This window comes from Ichthyophthirius multifiliis, assembly GCF_000220395.1.
Source record: "Ichthyophthirius multifiliis unplaced genomic scaffold scaff_1120509251184, whole genome shotgun sequence".
NCBI classification, from domain to species: domain Eukaryota; phylum Ciliophora; class Oligohymenophorea; order Hymenostomatida; genus Ichthyophthirius; species Ichthyophthirius multifiliis.
Window position 1 is genome coordinate 11,556 of NW_004086123.1, and position 19,807 is coordinate 31,362.

The 19,807-nt window shown below is 14.1% G+C and overlaps 2 protein-coding genes across 2 annotated transcripts, besides 41 other annotated features; both read right to left on the reverse strand. All coding sequences in view use genetic code 6, as the record gives it.

Moving 5' to 3' along the window:
• Window positions 1-78: part of a microsatellite that runs on past the window's edge.
• Window positions 31-83: a microsatellite.
• Window positions 39-125: a microsatellite.
• Window positions 64-121: a microsatellite.
• A 940-nt stretch (window positions 126-1,065) lies between the features above and the next one.
• Window positions 1,066-1,102: a microsatellite.
• Window positions 1,103-1,511: 409 nt separating this feature from the next.
• On the reverse strand, window positions 1,512-3,665 carry IMG5_156010 (hypothetical protein; the record flags this gene model as incomplete). Its single annotated transcript, XM_004030596.1, has 16 exons — window positions 1,512-1,656; window positions 1,706-1,863; window positions 1,924-2,048; window positions 2,093-2,231; window positions 2,278-2,334; window positions 2,397-2,441; window positions 2,492-2,594; window positions 2,640-2,732; window positions 2,776-2,930; window positions 2,987-3,050; window positions 3,104-3,164; window positions 3,215-3,236; window positions 3,288-3,344; window positions 3,399-3,454; window positions 3,500-3,525; window positions 3,589-3,665. Coding segments are annotated over 16 exons (1,317 nt in total), but the record flags the coding sequence as incomplete, so codon positions are not given.
• Window positions 2,336-2,387: a microsatellite.
• Window positions 2,448-2,481: a microsatellite.
• Window positions 3,624-3,673: a microsatellite.
• Window positions 3,625-3,661: a microsatellite.
• A 280-nt stretch (window positions 3,674-3,953) lies between the features above and the next one.
• Window positions 3,954-3,978: a microsatellite.
• A 532-nt stretch (window positions 3,979-4,510) lies between these two features.
• Window positions 4,511-4,535: a microsatellite.
• A 324-nt stretch (window positions 4,536-4,859) lies between these two features.
• On the reverse strand, window positions 4,860-12,115 carry IMG5_156020 (hypothetical protein; the record flags this gene model as incomplete). Its single annotated transcript, XM_004030597.1, has 7 exons — window positions 4,860-5,802; window positions 5,865-6,000; window positions 6,060-6,105; window positions 7,173-7,203; window positions 11,423-11,594; window positions 11,824-11,850; window positions 12,112-12,115. 7 exons carry the CDS (start codon window positions 12,113-12,115, stop codon window positions 4,860-4,862), a joined length of 1,359 nt encoding a protein of 452 aa, XP_004030645.1.
• Window positions 6,157-6,218: a microsatellite.
• Window positions 6,173-6,290: a microsatellite.
• Window positions 6,188-6,263: a microsatellite.
• Window positions 6,188-6,273: a microsatellite.
• Window positions 6,234-6,347: a microsatellite.
• Window positions 6,636-6,825: a microsatellite.
• Window positions 6,649-6,711: a microsatellite.
• Window positions 6,809-6,852: a microsatellite.
• Window positions 7,021-7,093: a microsatellite.
• Window positions 7,068-7,100: a microsatellite.
• Window positions 7,088-7,159: a microsatellite.
• Window positions 7,342-7,392: a microsatellite.
• Window positions 7,350-7,392: a microsatellite.
• Window positions 10,004-10,054: a microsatellite.
• Window positions 10,366-10,515: a microsatellite.
• Window positions 10,382-10,514: a microsatellite.
• Window positions 10,418-10,588: a microsatellite.
• Window positions 10,423-10,586: a microsatellite.
• Window positions 10,492-10,590: a microsatellite.
• Window positions 10,597-10,643: a microsatellite.
• Window positions 10,804-10,881: a microsatellite.
• A 476-nt stretch (window positions 12,116-12,591) lies between the features above and the next one.
• Window positions 12,592-12,617: a microsatellite.
• Window positions 12,618-13,289: 672 nt separating this feature from the next.
• Window positions 13,290-13,330: a microsatellite.
• Window positions 13,331-13,839: 509 nt separating this feature from the next.
• Window positions 13,840-13,914: a microsatellite.
• Window positions 13,915-14,084: 170 nt separating this feature from the next.
• Window positions 14,085-14,128: a microsatellite.
• Window positions 14,129-14,388: 260 nt separating this feature from the next.
• Window positions 14,389-14,423: a microsatellite.
• A 2,711-nt stretch (window positions 14,424-17,134) lies between these two features.
• Window positions 17,135-17,238: a microsatellite.
• Window positions 17,162-17,222: a microsatellite.
• A 228-nt stretch (window positions 17,239-17,466) lies between the features above and the next one.
• Window positions 17,467-17,534: a microsatellite.
• A 1,082-nt stretch (window positions 17,535-18,616) lies between these two features.
• Window positions 18,617-18,652: a microsatellite.
• Window positions 18,653-19,807: the final 1,155 nt, after the last annotated feature.

The window sequence follows — 19,807 nt, forward strand, 5'->3', positions numbered from 1 at the left end:
ATATTAATTAAAAAATATTCATTATTTTTAATTAAAAAATAATAATAAATATATTATTAAAAAATATATAAATTATATATAAATATATATATATATATATATATATTTATATATTTATATAAAAAATAATAATAAATCAATTTAAATAACATTTATAAATTTTATTTATAATTACAAATATTAATAATATAAATTATTAGGTAAATTCAATGCAATCATATGAAAAAATAATAATAAATGAAATAAAAATTTATAATATTTTATTTACAATTTAAAAGTATTAATAAAATGATTAATTAAATAAAATAAATTATATTGTAAATATATTAAAAATATAATAAATAAATATATATTTATAAAAAATGTTTATTTTTGTGTTTTATATATAATAACAAATTTATATAATTAAATTTAAAAATAAATTATATCTATTTTCAAAATATATAAAATAAGTAAAATATAATATTTTTTTCAATTCAATATTATTTTTGTTTCTTTTTTTAATTTTAATAAATAATTCTATAATTAAATTTAATATATTTTTTTCTTAATTTTATTTTAAAAAAAATATATAACTTAATATTAATTAATATAAAAATAAAAACTAAAATATATATATATATAAATATATATATTTTTTAAGATCTTATCAAATTAATTGTCATTATAATTTGTAATAGTTCTTATTCTGTTTAAAATCAAGATATTAAATAAGTATTTGCGAAAATAAAAAATAAATATAATGTCTATTATATAAAAATATTAAAGAAATGCATTTAAATCCTATTTAATTAATTATTGAATTTTAATTAAAGGAATTTTAGATTTGCCTCATTATTTTTGTTACTATTTTTATATTTTTATTGTATCTTTTTAATTACCTAATAAAAAAAAACACTAAAAATATATTATCCTATTTTTCTCACTTTTTTCTTTTTTTTGATTAAGATTTAAAAAAAATACAATATATAATAAATATGAACAATATTTCTTTAAATTATATAAATCTTATATTTTTATTTTGTTAAATTTTTGAAAACGTAATTTGTATATTTTTATTCCATTTTATTTTTTCATTTATTATTTTTTAGTTTATTTTTTTGAGGGAAATCATTTTTATTTACATTTTAATAAAAATAATTTAATTTTCTTCCAAAAAATTATTTTCTTAGGATAAATATTAATTTTTTCTATTTTTTTTTATTTTTGGCACTTTATTAATTTAAAAAAATATTTTTTATGAAATGCTTTTTGTATAAAGTGTCCATGATGAAAAATACAGTAATTTAATTTTCTCTTATGAAAATAATGATATTTTCTAAAGTAATATCGAAAAAAAATAGTTGAACATATATTTAGATTTTTTTTCTTAAATTTCATTTAATTTAACTTTTTTTATCAGAATTCAAATGAATATATAAATAATCATTGCATATATTAATCCTTGAATATATAAATATATATTAATAATTATTAACTATATAATTATTTTATCTTATTATCTTATTTTTAAACATATATAAAAACATATATCCAATATATAGTATATATATATTTGTTTTTTTCGTTAATTATATCATATTCTACTACTATTATTTGGAATTAAATAATGTGGAACATCTGGAATAGTTGGTTTAATATTATATGCACCTGGACCTTTATTTTAATTATAATTGATAACTAAAATATTAAAATCTTAAAATACCTGGTTCTTATAAATGAGATTTTCCAAGAACATCTGATCTTTACTGACTAGTTCCAAATCCCCATTTAGGTCCTTCTATATCCTATTTTAAGTTATAATTTCCAGGTCCTGGCACTTTATTTGTAGCATTGAAATTAGATCTCTAACTGTTACCGATCCTTTATTTTTTAATTAATCATTTAGTATTTAATATTTATCAGTTTTTTTATTATTTTTACTTTGCTGTAGCTGGTCTAAGTTTTTAACTTGAATAATTTTCACTTGGTTTATAAGCTCCTGGCCCCGGAATGCCCTACTTTTAAGCATTAAATAAACTATCATTATTAAAGCCTTTAATTGTTAACTTTTTTATTATTTAAAAAAATATAAGTTATTTATAAAAAATACTTTAGGACCATTATTAGTCCCTGGTATATTATATTAGCCAGGACCTGGTGTCATTTCGGACATATTTAAAGGCTTTCTTGTATCAGCTCCTAATCTATAGGAAGGAATATTTGGTCTATGGTAGAACTTTGGTTAATATCTATTAATAAATTTATAAAGGTTAATTTTTATGTAATGTATTTTACGATCCTGGTCCTGGAAGGTTGTTATTAATATTTCCATCTCTTGATGCTGTTCCGATTCTTTAATTTTGAAAAATTTAATTATTTTTAAAAATATTTTTTTTTTTAAAAAAAAAAAAAACTTATATCGAGGAGCAGATTATTTAACTATGAGCAGAGGATTGTATCTGATAATTATTAATAATATATTATTTATAATTATTATTATTTTTATTACGCTCCTGGTCCTGGCACTAGCTCCTAATTTGTTTAATTCTACCTAGAAACCATTGAGAAACCTTTATTAGTATTAAAACTACTATTCATGTTATAATTTCCAGCTTAAAAAATTATTAATATTAAATTTATATTATGTTTTTTATTACGTCCTGGTACAAAACAATTATTATTTTTATCTCTTCTGCTTGTTCCAAATCCGTATTTAGGTCCTTATGTCTAATTCAACATATTTTTATAACCTTTATTTATTTTATTATATATTTTTTTGGTATTTTTTATTACTTCCTGGACCAGGAAACTATTGATTTTGCCACATTTCAGCTCTGTTTGATTTTGGAAATATCATTGAAGGTCTATTTAAAACAGTTGATTAATGCTAATATTGTCCTGGCCCTGGTGTTCTACCACGAGCACTAGATATATATCTTTTACTTATTCTTTAATCATTAATAATATATATTAAAAAAAGTAATAATTATTTATATAAAATAACGAATATTAAGGCAATTATTTCATCGAAAAAGAATAATTTGGTTAATAAGCTCCTGGACCAGGTTCTTTAATTTTATTATTTTATTTTGTTAAAATAAATATATTTTTTTTAGTATACTTATATCAAATTTATTTTCATTAGGTTTACCTGCAAAACTATATTTTTCACCTTCATTTGTCTATTAAAGGATTTAATATATATTTCTTTAATGTTTATGTATATTTTTACAAATTTAGGCTTTATTTAGTAACTATATTTTCATAAAAAATTAAAAGAACATATATATATATATATATATTACGATCCTGGGCCTGGAGAATTATTTACATTAGAATTTCCTCTAGATTAAGTCCCTATCCTAATATTTATTATATAAAATAAATAATTTTTAAAATAATTAAATTCTATTAACTTCCATTAGGGTGGAATAAATTTTTGTTTTTTCTAAGGTGTGTATGCACCTGGACCCTTATTTTGTTAATTTATTTATATTATAACAACTATATATATTACGGGAGTATTATTTGTAAGTAAATAACCTTTTTTTTAATTAATATTATTATTGAGATATTAAAATCTTATGTTTTATATTTATAAATTACCTCTTTAGGCTGTTCCTATTGACCATGCACTAACCATTTTTTTCTTATATTTTTTTATTTTTTTTCTTATTTTATTAATATTTTTGAATAATCTTTTAAAAATTACAAAAGTTTCAGAAAAATTAAATAATAAATTTTTATTTTCTTTTTAAAAAAATAATAATAAAAAGAAGTTTAAATAAAATATTAATAAAAATATAATAATATATAATAAAATAAATTTTTATATTCATATTAGTTTTTACTAATAATATTTTATGTAATTATACTCAATGACTATTTAAAATAAATTCTAATATATAATATATATTTAAATAAATATAAATATAACAAATATATTTTAAAAGTTATTATTTTTATTTAAGTTTTTTTTTTTTTTTTTTTTTTTTTCATTAATTTTATTTAAATAAATTGATATTTTTTTATTTTTTTTTGGATTATGGCTTAAATAATTAATATTATTAATAATATAATATGCATTTTAATTTAGTTTGATCGTTTTATTTATTGTTTAATTTAAAAATTTAAATTAAATAAGATTATATTATTATTTTCCATATTTTTATCAAAATACATATAATTATATAATATTTTAATGAAATTAAATATATGTAAATTAATAAAAAAATTTATAAAATAAATAAATTAATTTAAATTTCATAAAAATAAAAGTGAAATATTATCATATATATATATATTTATTATTAAAAGCCAAAAAGAACATCTAAAACTAATTTTATATTTATATTTTATATTATAATCAGAAAATAGTACATGCTATACCTCCACAGCATCTACTATTCTATATTATATTATGATCTATTTCCGGAATACTATTTTTTTTATTATCTTTATTTTCAGCTTGTGTTTCATCATCATTATAAATACAATTTTTCTTTATATTTTTATTTTTTTTAACATATTCTTATTCTTCTTATTCTTCTTATGCTACTATGCCATGTTATTACTGATTATTTTCTTTAATAAGACTATATTAAACTAAATTAGTATATTCAATAGCATTATCTTCAACTTTAGTAACCGTAATTAAATAAAAAGGTAGGGCATCATTCTTTTAATTTTGCTTTTTTTGATTACTTTCTTATTTTTAATGATTATTTATTTCATCATCTTATAACTTTAAAGCATTTGGATTATTATTTTTTTGACTAGAAAAAGAATTTTTTTAAATTGGAGAAGCATTATCTTTCAAAGATTAATTTTTTTCTTTTATTTTTTCTATTTAGACTATATTATTTTTCTATTCACTTTCATGTTAATAATCCTTTTCTTAGGTAAGATTTTTTCCTCTTTTTTATTTTAATATTCTTCCACTTTTATAGGTGTATTATACTCTCTTAACAATTTCTCTTACTCAGAAATGTTAATTTTTTAATTATTGACATTAATTTCTTTTTATTCAACAATTTTATTACTATTTTAAATTGAAATTTTTTATTATTATATTTACTCTTCTGAAGTAAAAATATTCTGAGGAGGCCTTAATTTAAACAAAAAAATAAAATATTAATAAAAAAAATATACCAAAATTAAGTAATATTAGGCATATTACCTCCATATTATTTTTATACTTATTCTTTAGGAATTTATTCATACAGTTTTTCCATTTTTCCTTTTTTTGCAAAAGTAATTTTCGCCGCAGCTTCTTCATCAATCATTTTTTCAATAATACTCCACGAAGTATTTAGTCCAAAAGAAGGATTTAAAACAAACATTTTTTCTAAGTGACCTCCAAAGTTTATTTACATTGTTTAAATAATTATATTTAAAGCTTTGAGAGGTAAATCAAATATACCTTTTTCCTTTACATCAATAATAAAAATCCAATTTTCTATTTTTCCATTTACAAACATATGCTTTTTAATGATATTTAAAAAATAACTCATTGCTCTTATCAAAGAATCACCAGTTTATTTCTTCATATTTAACTTAGAACAATCCATTATTAAAACAGGACGATATTTTTTATCTCTTCCTGCTAAATAAACAGTTCCTTCCTTTAAAAAATTAAGAGAAGGTTGATCTAAAGAATGCATATCTGGATTATTTTTCCATTATATGTGTATTTCAAGGTTCTTTTTTTTTATATAATTATATATATATATAAATAAATATATTTATATTACTTTTAATGCTTTTTTATGATTAAATTATCCAGACTGTAAAATTTTTAAATATGTACTATCACTTTAACTTTATAAAATATATATGTAATTGTTTTATATTAATTCAATAAAGGATATGTGTTTTTTTACTTTAATAATTCCTTGTTATGTTAAGAAACATATTAAATAAATTCTTGTATTTATTGCTTTTCAAATTAATCATATTCTATTCCTTCATATATTTTTCTACAGATTTTTTTTTTTTCACCATGCTTAATATAATAATCTTTTAATTAAAAAATAATATAATTAAATTTAAATTAAATATAAAAATATTATATAAACCATCATGTTGTATTTAACAAACAGCTTATTGGGAAGGAATTAAATACTAAAATAAAATAAGATTAATTCATAAAAATATGAAATAATTTTAATTTATATATTTATATATATAAAAATATATAAAATTTTATTATATAAAAATTAAAATATATTATTATAAATTTTTAATATATTATATAAATATATTAATATATAAAATATAAATATTTTAAATTATAAATATACAAAATTTTTATTTTTTAATATATAATTATTTATTTTATAAATATATAAATATTTAAACATTATTTTTGTTTTATAAATTTAAATTAATCAACTAATATTTAATATTTATTTATAATTGTATAATAATATTAATTTTTTTTTCTAATTAATTTGTAAATATTTTTTTAAGTATGACAGATATCTTTTTTTTGATATAATTATTAAAAAAATTAATAAATATTTTTATTTTTAATTTTAAATTATTTTATTTGTTTTTTTATTTTAAAATATATATATTTAATTTATTAGAAAGTCATTAATTTTATTTATTATCACAAAAAAAAATTATTATACTTATTTTATATTTATAAGTTATTTATAAAAATTATTTATTATTAATATATTATCTTATTTTTTTTCAAATATTATTTTATTTTTCTTTAATATTTTAAAATCAAATCTGAACAAATTATTATTTAACAAATTTTTATTATTAAAAATATATTCATTTATCTTATTTTTTTTAATATTAATATATATTTTCGTTTAAATATTTTAAAATTTTATTTATAATAATTAAAATCTTTATAAATTAATTTCATTAAATTATTTATCAAATTTAATGCTTTTATTAAAATCCATAGCTAACTAACTTTAAACTTATAAATATAGAACATATATATAACTATATATTATTTTTTTGATATATAAATATATATATGTAAATAAATTATTAAGTTTAGGATAATAATTTATATTTTATATTAATATAATTTAAATAAATATTAAATAAATTTTTATTTTAATATATTATAAATATATAATAAATATATATATTTATAATTTTAAATTATTTTATTTATAATTTAATAATATATTAATAAATTAAGTATATAATTATTTAATTACATAGTAAAATATAAAATAATAGTTTTGGACACTTTTTATTTACTATTTAATTTTTTATATTGATTTATTATATTTATTACAATAAAAATATAAATTTTATTAATAAGTATTTAATAATATAAATATATTATATTTTATATTTACTATAAATTATTTATTATCTTAATGTTATTTTTATTTTTATATATTTTTTTTATATTTTTTTAATTATATTTTTTTTGTTTTATTAAAATATTTCATTTTATTATTCATATGTTTCTTAAATAATCATTATATTTAATATTTATATCATAAAGAACAGAAATTAAAATCTTATTTTCTTCTTATAATTACTTAATTTTGATTTCTTGATCATCTTTTAAAATATTCTATTATTTTTTAGTTTTAATAATTCTATTTTATATTAAAACACATCTTCCTTTTTATTTTAATTATAAATTAAGTATTAAAACAAAATTCGTACCTCTTATTCATTTTAGTAAATTTGTTCTTTTAAATTTTTAATAATTTCTTAATTTGTTTTATTCGTTTAATCGCTTTGTTCCAATTATTATTAATATTTCTACAATTAAAATAAAAAAATTTAATATATTATTTTTATAAAACCTATTAAAGAAAATAAATTTATTCTTCTAGACATTCGACTTACTCTTTGAATGAATTTATTTATTTAGTTTATTCATTAATAATAGAATTTTTTTTAACTTTTTCTTATTCACTTTTAATTATAGAACTTTTTAAATTTTCATTTTCAAATTTTAATAATTCCAACTAATCTTAAAGAGATTCAATATCTTAATTTTAAAATTCTTAGTTATTTAAAGTTTGTATGTTTTCTGCTTGCTCTATCTCTTGTTATTATTATGTTTATATAACTTTACTATTATTATTTTTTCTATTCGAAAATTCATCATCTTCTATTGTATTAAAAAATACAATATTGTTAAAAGAATCATTTTTTTCATTATTTTTGAATTTCGAAAAATTTTTTGTTTTAAGTTCTTCTGCTAAATTACTTTATTTATTTTGTGTAAAAATCCTTGTTGAATTAATTAAAACCTTTTTGCTTAATTATTTTATTGTTTCTTCTTATTTTTATGAAATTTAATTAAGTTCTTCATAATTTTTCTAAATATTTTCTAATTAATTTGTTTTTTCTACAAGTAATTCTTCCATTTATTAAATTTTCAGGATTTTATTTTAATATTTCTAATCATTTAATTATATTTTTTAATTTAACTCATTAATAATTCTTTTTGTTTCTTCAAGATATTTATCTAATTCTGCATTTTTTTTTTCAAGAAAAATATTTTCTTCACTTATAACTTTAATTGTTTAAGTCAATTTTGTGTAATTTTTTTACTTTTCCAATTACTCATTTAATTATTTATTCTTTTCCTTTTTTTATTCAACAAAAATAAAAAAAAATAAAATTCTAATTATAATTATTACAGTTAAATTATTTATTTATTAAAAATATTAATTATCAGATTGATCTAATAATTTTTTTATTTAAGAAATTTCATTTTATAAATTCTCTTTCTAAATTAAAACTTCATCAAAATTTTCGTAACCTCCAATTTATATTAAAAAGTTTTCCTTATCTTTTAATATTTTTTATATGTTTGTTTCTCTAATTATTATTTGTTCCTATAAATCTTTATTTTTTTCAATTAGAATTTATTTTTCGTCTTTTAATATTAGATTTTTTTTATTTATTTCAAAATTTTGAATTTCTAAATCATCTATTTTTTTCAGAATATGCTTATTTGTAATATCTTATTTAAATGATAATCTTCTATAAAAAGTTTAATTATCTTCTATTTACTATTCTTCATTATCATAATCATCTTCACTTTTTATTAAACTTGCAACAAAATCTTTTAAGTTTATTTTATCTTCTTCCTTTAAATTTATAACTGCAGTTATAAATTCATTTTTTTTTCACTTTGTAATGCTATTTATAATACTTATTTTATCAGTTCAAGCATTATAGTATGATCATCATTTTAAAATATATCTAATAAATTTAATTCTTTTTTTTCTAATTTATTAACTTAATTTTGATTAAATAATTAAATCTAATCCCACAAATTATTCAAATTTTCTAAAAATAATACAATATTATCATCAATATAATCATCATTTATTTTTTAGTTAATTTAAAATTAATTCTATACACTTTTTTATTTTTATTTATTTACTAAAATAATAATTTAATTACCAAACATTAAATATATGTGTTAAAATTATTCCATTTTTTAAATCCATAATATCGTGGATTTCCTATTCGTTATGGATATTTTAAACTTTTAATGAATTTATCTTTTTATTTTATAAAATTTATTATTTTAATTTTTAATTATTACCCAATTCACAACAGATTATTATAAAAGAGTTTCGTTCATTTTATATTTAAAAAGTGTATTTTAGAATTACAATATAATAAAGCTTTTTAATTTTTTAATAAAATAAATTATAATAAAAATAATGCAATTATCTTATTTTATTTTTTATATAATTATAATTTTTATTTATATTATTTTATTAAAAAAAATATATTTCATATAAATAAAGTAGTATTTTTAAAAATATTTATATACTAATATATATATTTTATATATATCATTAGATTTACTCATTTTTTATTTTTTCTATAATTTTTTTAAAAACTCTGTCTATAAAAAATTTATTTTTTCTATATTTTCTCGCATTTTTTTTATTGATAAAGATTATAAAAAAAAAAATATTTGTATTTAATAAATTAAATAGATTTTAATTTTATTAAAAAATTAGATAACAAAAATTTATATTTTAAAACATATATTCATATTAATATATATTTTATTTAAAATTAATTATATTTTATTTTAAATAAATTAAAATATTTTTGTATTAATATGCTTTTTAATTTTAAAAAAAAATTGAATTAAAGATAAATTAGCTTACAATATTAAAAATGCTAAAAAAAAAATTATATATGATAATTCTTGCATTATATAATAACTTTAAGGACTTTTAAAAATAAAAATAATCTAAAAATAAATCTCAAATCATAAATTAATATATTATTAGATAAAAATTCATTTACACTAAAAAACATATAATTATGAAGAAATAATAATTATATTAATAAAGAAAATTTCGAATATGCAAAAATGAATTAAATATTTATAAATTTTTTAATTTTATAAAAAAAAAATTAATTTTAAAAAAATATAAACAAAATACAAATAAAATTATTGAAATAAAAAATAATAACAAAAACATAAAAAAAAATAATTAAATAAAGAAAATAGTAAAAATAAAATAAAAATCAAATAAAAATATATAAAAAGAATAATAATAATAATAATAATAATAATAATAAAATTAATAATAATAATAATAATAATAATAAAATAATGAAAATAAAATATTTATTTATTTATATTTATATTTATATTTATATTTATATTTATATTTATATTTTTTTTTTGTATTTAAACATTAATTCTTTTTACTAAAAAAAATAATTTTTTTTTCCTAATTTTTTTTTAAAATAGATTTAAATTAAACAATTATATATATCATATTATAAATCTATTATTAATTTATTATTTATTCTATTTTTTATAAAATTTATCTACAAATGTTTCTATTTTAAATTTAATATTTATAATATAATATTTATGTTTCTCTATTAACATTTATTAATTTATATTATAATTTTTTAAGGATTAATTAATTTTATAATTAGTTTTCTGAATATATTTTTTTTAATATTTTTATATTTTTTTTATATAAGTCATTTATTAATAAAATTTTTAATTTTATAATGTATTTATTTTACATTTATAAAAATAAAAATAAAAAAATCTTCTTAAATTTTTTATATAAAATATATAAAAAGAATTATGATAATTTTAAAAATTTTTCTTATTTATAATAATTAAATATTTATTTGTTAATTATTTATTTTTCAATGTTTTTAATTGTCGCAACAGATCTTAAAAAATATATAAATAAAATTAATTCATAATATAATTTTACCTAACACATTTACATTAAGAGCACTCTATCATAAAAAGACGAGTATTAGTATCTTTTGTTAATGTAGTATTTGGGCTTTTGCAAATATAGCATTAAACATATTCAGAAATATATTTTTTAATGATTGATTCAATATGCTTTGCATTAAATCTATTTTTTAAAACTAAAAATATGTTATATATTAATTTTCATAATTAATTTTTTTATTATTACTCAACTATTCACTAGCGATAGAAGCATCAGTACCTAATTCAGACATGAAAAATTATTGAACGTGAACTGGATCTCTTTTAATTTTTTTGCAAATTTCAATAAAATTACACCATCCAGTTTTTTTAGTACCAATTTTTTAAACAATTGGTGGTTTTACAGCAATTTTTGTTTTTCCCTCTAATTTTTTCAAAAAAATATTTGTTTCTTTTTATTAATTATATTTATAAAAACCTATTAAAGTTGGATTGTTTTTCTTTAATAATTCATTAATTCTATCTAAAAGTTAAAAATATTCTTTTTCAAACTATTTTTTTTGTTTTTCTTGTAAAATTTCTAATTTTTAAATAATATATAATTTTTTTTTTAATTAAATCAATTTATCATATTTTTAACAAAAAAAAGATACAATTTTAAATTTTCTATTCTTCTTCGGCTATTTTTATTTAAATAAATTAATTTTATTGTTTTATTTATATTTTACTAATTTAAATATTATCTGTAGTTTATTATGTGTTTGTTTCAGGTTTTTTTCCAGTCTTTTTAGTTTTCTTCATAGCCCCGAAATCTAATATTTGTATCTAACATTTTTTATTTAATAAATAATAAATATTTTATAATTGTTAAATGGCGTTATTTTTATTATTTTATTTTTTGTATATAAGTTTATTTATATTTACATCTTTCATTTATTTACTCATTTTTTATTTTGACTATAAGTATTTATTATATTTTTGTTTTTTTTTATTATGATATTAACTAATATTATATTATTTTTAATTATTATATTAAAATTAGACTTATTATTTTATATAAAATTAAATAATAAAAGATTTTTTTTTAAAATATACTATTAATTTAATTATTTATTTATAATTAATATATTTTTGTTATAAATATTTAATATAAAAAAATTATACTAACTAAAAATGATAGAAAACTCAATAAGTAAGATTTGTCCAACTAAAAATAGATTAAATTGTATTTTTCATTAAATTTCAAAGAAAATTAATTTTTAATGGCTATTTCTATAAAAATAATATAAAATAATTATTTGTTCTTTTATCAAAAATTTATGTGAAATTAATATAGTATAAGCATATTTAGATTACGCATAGAATTTTAAAATATAATGAATTATTTTTAATTTAAAATTGATAATAATAATTATAAAAAATATTTATTTTTTTTATTTATTTTTTTAAAACTCAATAAATTAAAATAAAAAAAGGAGAGAAAAATATATAATGATTGTTGATTGAGTTTTTTAATATAAAGTAAAAAAAAATACGGTTAATTAATTTATGATATTTTGATATATAAATTCTAATATAATATATACTATATTTATATTTAACTAAAAAATAATTCATATTATTTACATAAAATTAAATATTAATAAAAACATTTTATTTTAATTTATATTATGAATATGATATGATTGTAAAAATTATTTATTTTAATTAGTTTCCAAAACTAATATCATTACGTTCTAAAAAAATTAAATTTTAATATTTTTTATTAAAGTTCTAAATTTCTTAATGAATATTACTTAAATTAGTTTAATTTTTCAAATAAGAACTTTTAAAAAAATTAAAAGCATCAGTTTTAAAATTCGAAGCAAAATCTTTATATTCTTCTTTAATAAAATAATTAATATTTTATTTTAAAAGCATTATAGGTTTATTTTTAAATTTTTTTGTTCTTCAGAAAAATATTTATTTTATTTTTATTATCTCAACTCAGTATTTTGACTATAGAAAAAAATGATAATTAATAATTATTTTTCTTTATTAATTAAAATAAATATTACTTTTATAATTATTTATGTCATAATTAATTATTAATTAATACTTGTGAATCTATTAATAAAAATATTTTTATTTATTATTTTTTATTTTTTTCTGTTATTTTTTTTAAAAAAAAATAAGTGATTGTCTGTCCTGAGTTTTTTAAAAAAACTAAAGAAGAAATCAAAAAGCAAGTAATATTACTTTATTAAAAGTATACTAACTTAGGCACTTAGGCTTTTAAATTAGAATTATAGGCATTATAACTTGGTATAAATTCTTTATAATCTATTACATCGGATATATCTACAGTTATAAATTATGAACTTTTTTTAATGATAAATAATTAGTTTATTTTAATTGTTATTAAATAAATTTTATTTTTGAAAAAAAATATAAATATTTATGATCTCCTTAAACTATTTTCAAATATATAAGAATGTTTTATTTTAAAAATTTTAATTTATTTTTTTATGGATATTAAATTTAATTATATTATATTTTTATTAATAATGTTAAAATTAACTAAATAATATAGATATATAAATATAATAGTATTTTAATTAATTTAATTACTACACTATTAATTAAATACTAATTTTTATAAAAGTAATTTATTTGGCTTTAAATTGAAAAATTATGAATTTTAAATAATTTATAAATTAGATATATTTTAAATTATAATTTTAATATAATGTAATTATAATTTTCTTATAAATTAAAAAAATCTAGTGAAAATTTTAAAATCCTTAATTTAATTTTTTATAAAGAAATCATTGTATTATTATAGTATTTTTTTTAAAAAGTAATTATTTTAAAATCTAAAAGTATTTTATATTTAGTTTATATTATTTTATTAATTTTTTTTATAATTATGTTTTTAAATAAAAAATTAAAAAAATAGTATTAAATAAAATATTAAATTATAAAAAATCATATGTTTATTAATATTTAATTTTGATTTTAAAACTAAATAAATATAATTATAAGAAATAAAATATTTTTTATATATTATAAAATGTTAAATTATAGATTTTATATATTTATTTTGTAATAATTTTATAATATAAATCAAAAACATTATATTGTATTATTTTTTAAATTTAATATTACCTAAAGAATAAAATAATTTTATATATTTTTTACTTATTAAAAAAAATTAAATTAATTATATATTTATAAAGAATTTATTTAATATTTAATTTAATTTATATTTAATAAAATATTTAAACCAATAATAATTAAAAAGTTAACATTATACCTCTCAAATTCATAATAAAAAACTGAAAAAATTAATAAAACTCTTCAGTTTTTCTTATTTTTTAAAAGGAATAAAAATAAATTTATATATTAAAAATTATTTATTTTTGATATTAAAACTTATTATTTAAAGTTAATAAATTTAATTTATAATATTAATACTATTTAAATAACTATAATTATTAATTTTATATTAATTATTAATGTTAATTACACAAATTTTCAATTTACATATATTTTTTTATTTATATTTTCTAATTTTAATTTAAATTAATTCTTGAAACAAAAAATCTAATATAATATATTATTTTTCATTTTATAAAATAAGTATTAAGTTTTTCATATAAATCTTATATTCTTTAATTTTGATTTTTATCATTTATTTAAAATCCTATAATTGTTTCTTTGAGAAGATTTAAAAATATTATAGTCTAATTAATTTCTTTTTTACTTAAGAATTTAGGGATAACATACTAAAATTCTTTAACAAGGGTAATTTAATGCAAAAAGTTAAGCAAAAATTCAAATTCTTATAAATTTTAATTAAGAACTAAAGATTTAGTAATAATAAAAGCAAAAACTTACAAAATTTTGATAAAGTAAGAAGCATCAAAATCAAGTGAGAATATTTTTTTGATATTGTCTATTTTTTAGGATTTCAAAATTAAATAAATATTTTGTGCACAAATTTCATCTATATCTTCTTTATATTGTTAATCAAACATTTTTTTAAAATCTCTAAATGTATTTGCTTACAGTTCATTATTTTATAACATTTCGGCTATTTTCATATTTATTTATGTATTTTCTTCTTATTTATACATATTTAAATCTATAACATTATTAAAAGTTGTTAAATTGGAATTTAATACAACATCTTTTTTTTATTTTTTAAATATAAAAAATGTGCTATATGTTTATTTTTACCATTTCTCTTGTTAGTTTTAGTTTCAGCTGAAAGATTTATTAAATCTTTTGATTTTATTGTAAATAAATTGGCCCCTAAAACCATTTGTCTAAATCCTTCATAATCCATACCTTTTTTTTAAATATGTTTTTTAAAAAAATTTATAAAATTCTTTTATAAATACCATATAAAACTGCTTTCTTTTTGCTGAATCTACATTTACCCTTTTATTCTCGTAATCAATTGATTCTGCTAATTCATTTTTTAAATTAGAGACTGAAAAATCTAAATCAGCAGTTCTGAGTTTTTTTTCTTTAAGTTTTCCATACATTTTTTTTGTTTACTTTTAAAAAAATTCTTTGAATATTTTTTTTTTTTCTTTTTTTTTTAATTTTTTCTTTTTTTAAATAAAAAATTAAAGACCCTTAATTATTTTAATTTGATATATTATAGTTTTTTTAAATTTTGAAAAAGATAATATTATATGAATTATTATATATAAAAAATTATTTAAAAATACTAATGATGTATTATATACTTTCGTTCTACTGAATATTAAATTATATTGAGGAGAATATATATTAAAAATCTGAATGTATATATAATTTATATTTTTTATTAAAAAAAATAAATAAACATAAACTTATAATAGTAAATAAAAAATAAGAGATAATTATCTTATTTATTCATAAATTAATTTCGTTTCGAGTTTCTAATTTTTATTTTAATTAAAATATTTTATTTTCAAACATATTTTGTAAATTTTGTGATTTTTCTAAATAAATTCTGTCCAACTTTTATTTTTCTAAAAAATCTTTTATTTTTTAAAGAATGAACTCTTCAATATTTTAAAGTTGACTTTTACTCAAATTACTAAAATCTTGATTAATAATTTTATTTGAAATAAATTATTAAAGAAAATGTTATAATTAAATATCAAATAAACAACTCTCTTTATTCATTTAATTTATTATATTTTATTATTTATCTAAATTTTTATTTTTTTAAAAAATAATGTTTTTTAGAATGTCTATATTTAAATAAGTTTTATATATATTTGTTTATTAAATATAATTCTAATAAAATTATTTTTTTTCATTAATTTTTATCTTTTCTGGTTATGGTAAATATAATATTGTTTTTGTTTTTTCTTAAATTATTGTTTCAGTTTATGTAGGAGATGGTATATTTTATTCAGTAAAGTTCATTTTTTTATCTGTAGTTTATTCTACAAAAGATTTTTTTTATTTTAATTTTTTAATATTGTACTTTCTATTAAGAAAGATTCAAATACTAAACTGTTTAATGAAAATTAATCATCCATATCTATATATTTAAAAATCGTATAATTTTTTTATAGTAAAGAATAATTTATTGATTATAATATTTAATTAACTAAATTAATAAAAAAAAAATCAATAATAACCATAAAATATAAATTATTTCAATTTATTTTTTAAAATATTGAAAACCAATTATTTCATAATAACATATAAAAATATAAAAAAAAATTCTTAAAAAATATCAATTAAAAAATAATTATGTGTAGATTTTATTTAATATTTTATATATAAATCAATTGAATAGTTTAATATTTTAAATTTAAGCAAAATTTATTATAATTAAAATAAAATTAATATTTATACAATTCAAAAACATGTAAGCTTTATAATAATAAAAATTGTAATAATTACATTAATTAAAACAAGCCATAAAATGCACTTTTAAGCCCTTCCTCCTTAAATCTATTTTTCGTTTCCCTTTAAAAAAATAAAAAACATATAATTTATAAAATATATAAAGAAATAAAAATATATAATTTATAGTATATAAAGAATTAAAAATATATAATTTATTGTATATAAAGTATATATACATTTATTATAAAAAAATTACTTGTTTTAATTAATTTTTTCCTTTCTTTGTATTTTTAAACGTCATCTCAATATTCGCATCAATTCTGTCAATTATAGTGCCTTATTCAATTACCATAGTATTTGTTTATTAAAGTATTTAGAATATAGCTTATATTTATTAACTTATTTAAGTGATTCTTTATGATCTTTCCTATTAATAATTATTATTGTAATGCTAATATTATTGTTATTATTGTTATTATTATTATTATTATTATTATTATTATTATTATTATTATTATTATTAATACTGATATTATTCATATTGTTTTTGTGCTTTTTGTAATGATTATGATATTTATTACATTTTATTCAAAAGTTAAAGTTACATATTTCTTTATACTTTTAAATCATTATCAGTATTGTCAGATTAAGATATTATATTTATTGATTATCTAATTTAATTTATTTACTTTTTTTTATTAAAATTAATATAATTTAATTTTTTTTTTTACTTTATATATGTAATCTAAATTTGCTTTTATTCTTTCTTCTTTAATTTATTCTAATTTTTAGTTTTTATTTTATGTGATTTCGTTTAGCAATTAATTTACTTTATTTACTTATTTTAATAAATTATAGAAATTAAATTAAACTATATTTTTACCTTCCTCATCTATTTATTATATTTCCAATTGAGCAAAATAAAACTTATCTATATATTAAGGAGGTAATTAAAAACTAGCATTTAGAGATGTACTTCCTTATATATTTTTAATAATAAGATAAAAAATTTTTATTTATTTTTATAGAAAATTTAATTTAATTTTAATAAATTTATGTTATTAATTATTTTTATAAAAAGTTTATTTAGCTATTATTTACTTTACGAATGATGTTACCTAAATTATAATTTAATATTATTTTTGTAGTAAACTTTTGTTATTTTACTTTTAATTTCTGTAGTATTATTTGCTTTGATTTAATAAAATGCTTTTGTTTTTCGAATATCCAAGATAATTTAAATTTATAAGGTTACTTGCTTATTATTTTTTATCCTAATAATTATTATATTTATAGTACATTTTATTTTTTATAATTAATAAAAAAATTTGTAATTTTTTTTAAAAAAAAAAAAAAATACAAAATTCAAAAGTAATAAATAATATATGATATTTTTTAAAAAAATATTTATTTTAATATTATAAATAAAAATTTTTACAATTAAAGAACATATTATCAAAATTCGATATATCATTATCATCACAAGAGTAAATATTATATTTCATTATCAAAAATTAAAAGTATAAAAAAAAACACATTCATATATATATTCATCCTTAAGGAATTTTTTTTTTTTATTTTTATCAAGTTCATAATTATTATATATTTTTATTTTTTATTTTTTATTTTTTATTTGTTTATGAAGTTCATTTTTTCCAGTATAGTAATATTTAAACTAAATAGCTTTTTTATTTTATTAATTTAAGAATCTGTTTTACAATCTTAAATAGCAAGTATTTTAACATTTCAGTCTATTTTATTTCTCTACATTTTCAATCTATTTAATTTTTTTTTCAGAACATTAAGTTAATTTTATTTACGCATTTTTTATTACTAAACTGTCTTCTTACATAATTCATCAGCTTCTATAAAATATTTTCTTTTATGAACTAACATGAATACATTTCTCATTTAAATAAAAAATTAATTGTGATGAAAAAAAAAAAAAAAAAAAAAATTAAATTAAAAAGCATTTCAATTATCACATATTTATTTAATAAATATATTATTATATTCAAAGATAAAAAAAATCTAATTCGTGTAGTCATTCATAATAACCATTTGAGATATACAAAAAACATATTTATACCAACGAGTGTTAAATACCAAACTAAATGAATATATTAATTTTAATATATACAGCCAAAGTCTGAAAAAATAATAACTTTAATGTTCACAGAACTTCAATATAGTTAAACAAAGATTATTTATATAATAAAAACTAATCAAAGAATAGTAAATAAACAAAATAAGTATAAAGAAAAAAATCCCTTAATAAGAAAATCTTAATCATAAAAAGTCAAAATAATTATTATTATTGTTTTAAGATAAATTTTCACAAAAATAAGCTCTAGATTATATTCTAATGTATAAATAAGTCTATTTTTAATTATTGGCAATATTGCCTATTAGTTTCTATTAACATATAATTTCTAAAGAGTAAAAAGCGGTATAAAAGTAAACTCGAAAAATAAAATTGGAATAATCAATACTGTAATCTAAAAAACATGTTCTTAATATTAACATAAATACGTAATATTTTATTTTGTATATTTCTTATTGCCTAATACTCTAGAGGACAATGCCGAAAAGATAAATTAAAGATAGAATTTAAAGTAAAAAAATACATATTTATGGATGAAACTATAATAAATAAACTCTTTTTTGTTAAAAAACTATAAACAAGAGCAAGAAGATATAAATTAAAGACAAAAAGTAAAAAAAAAACTAATATTATTTAATAAAAGTAAAAATTAGCCTTAAATATAAAAAGTTAATGTTTAAATTAAACAATCT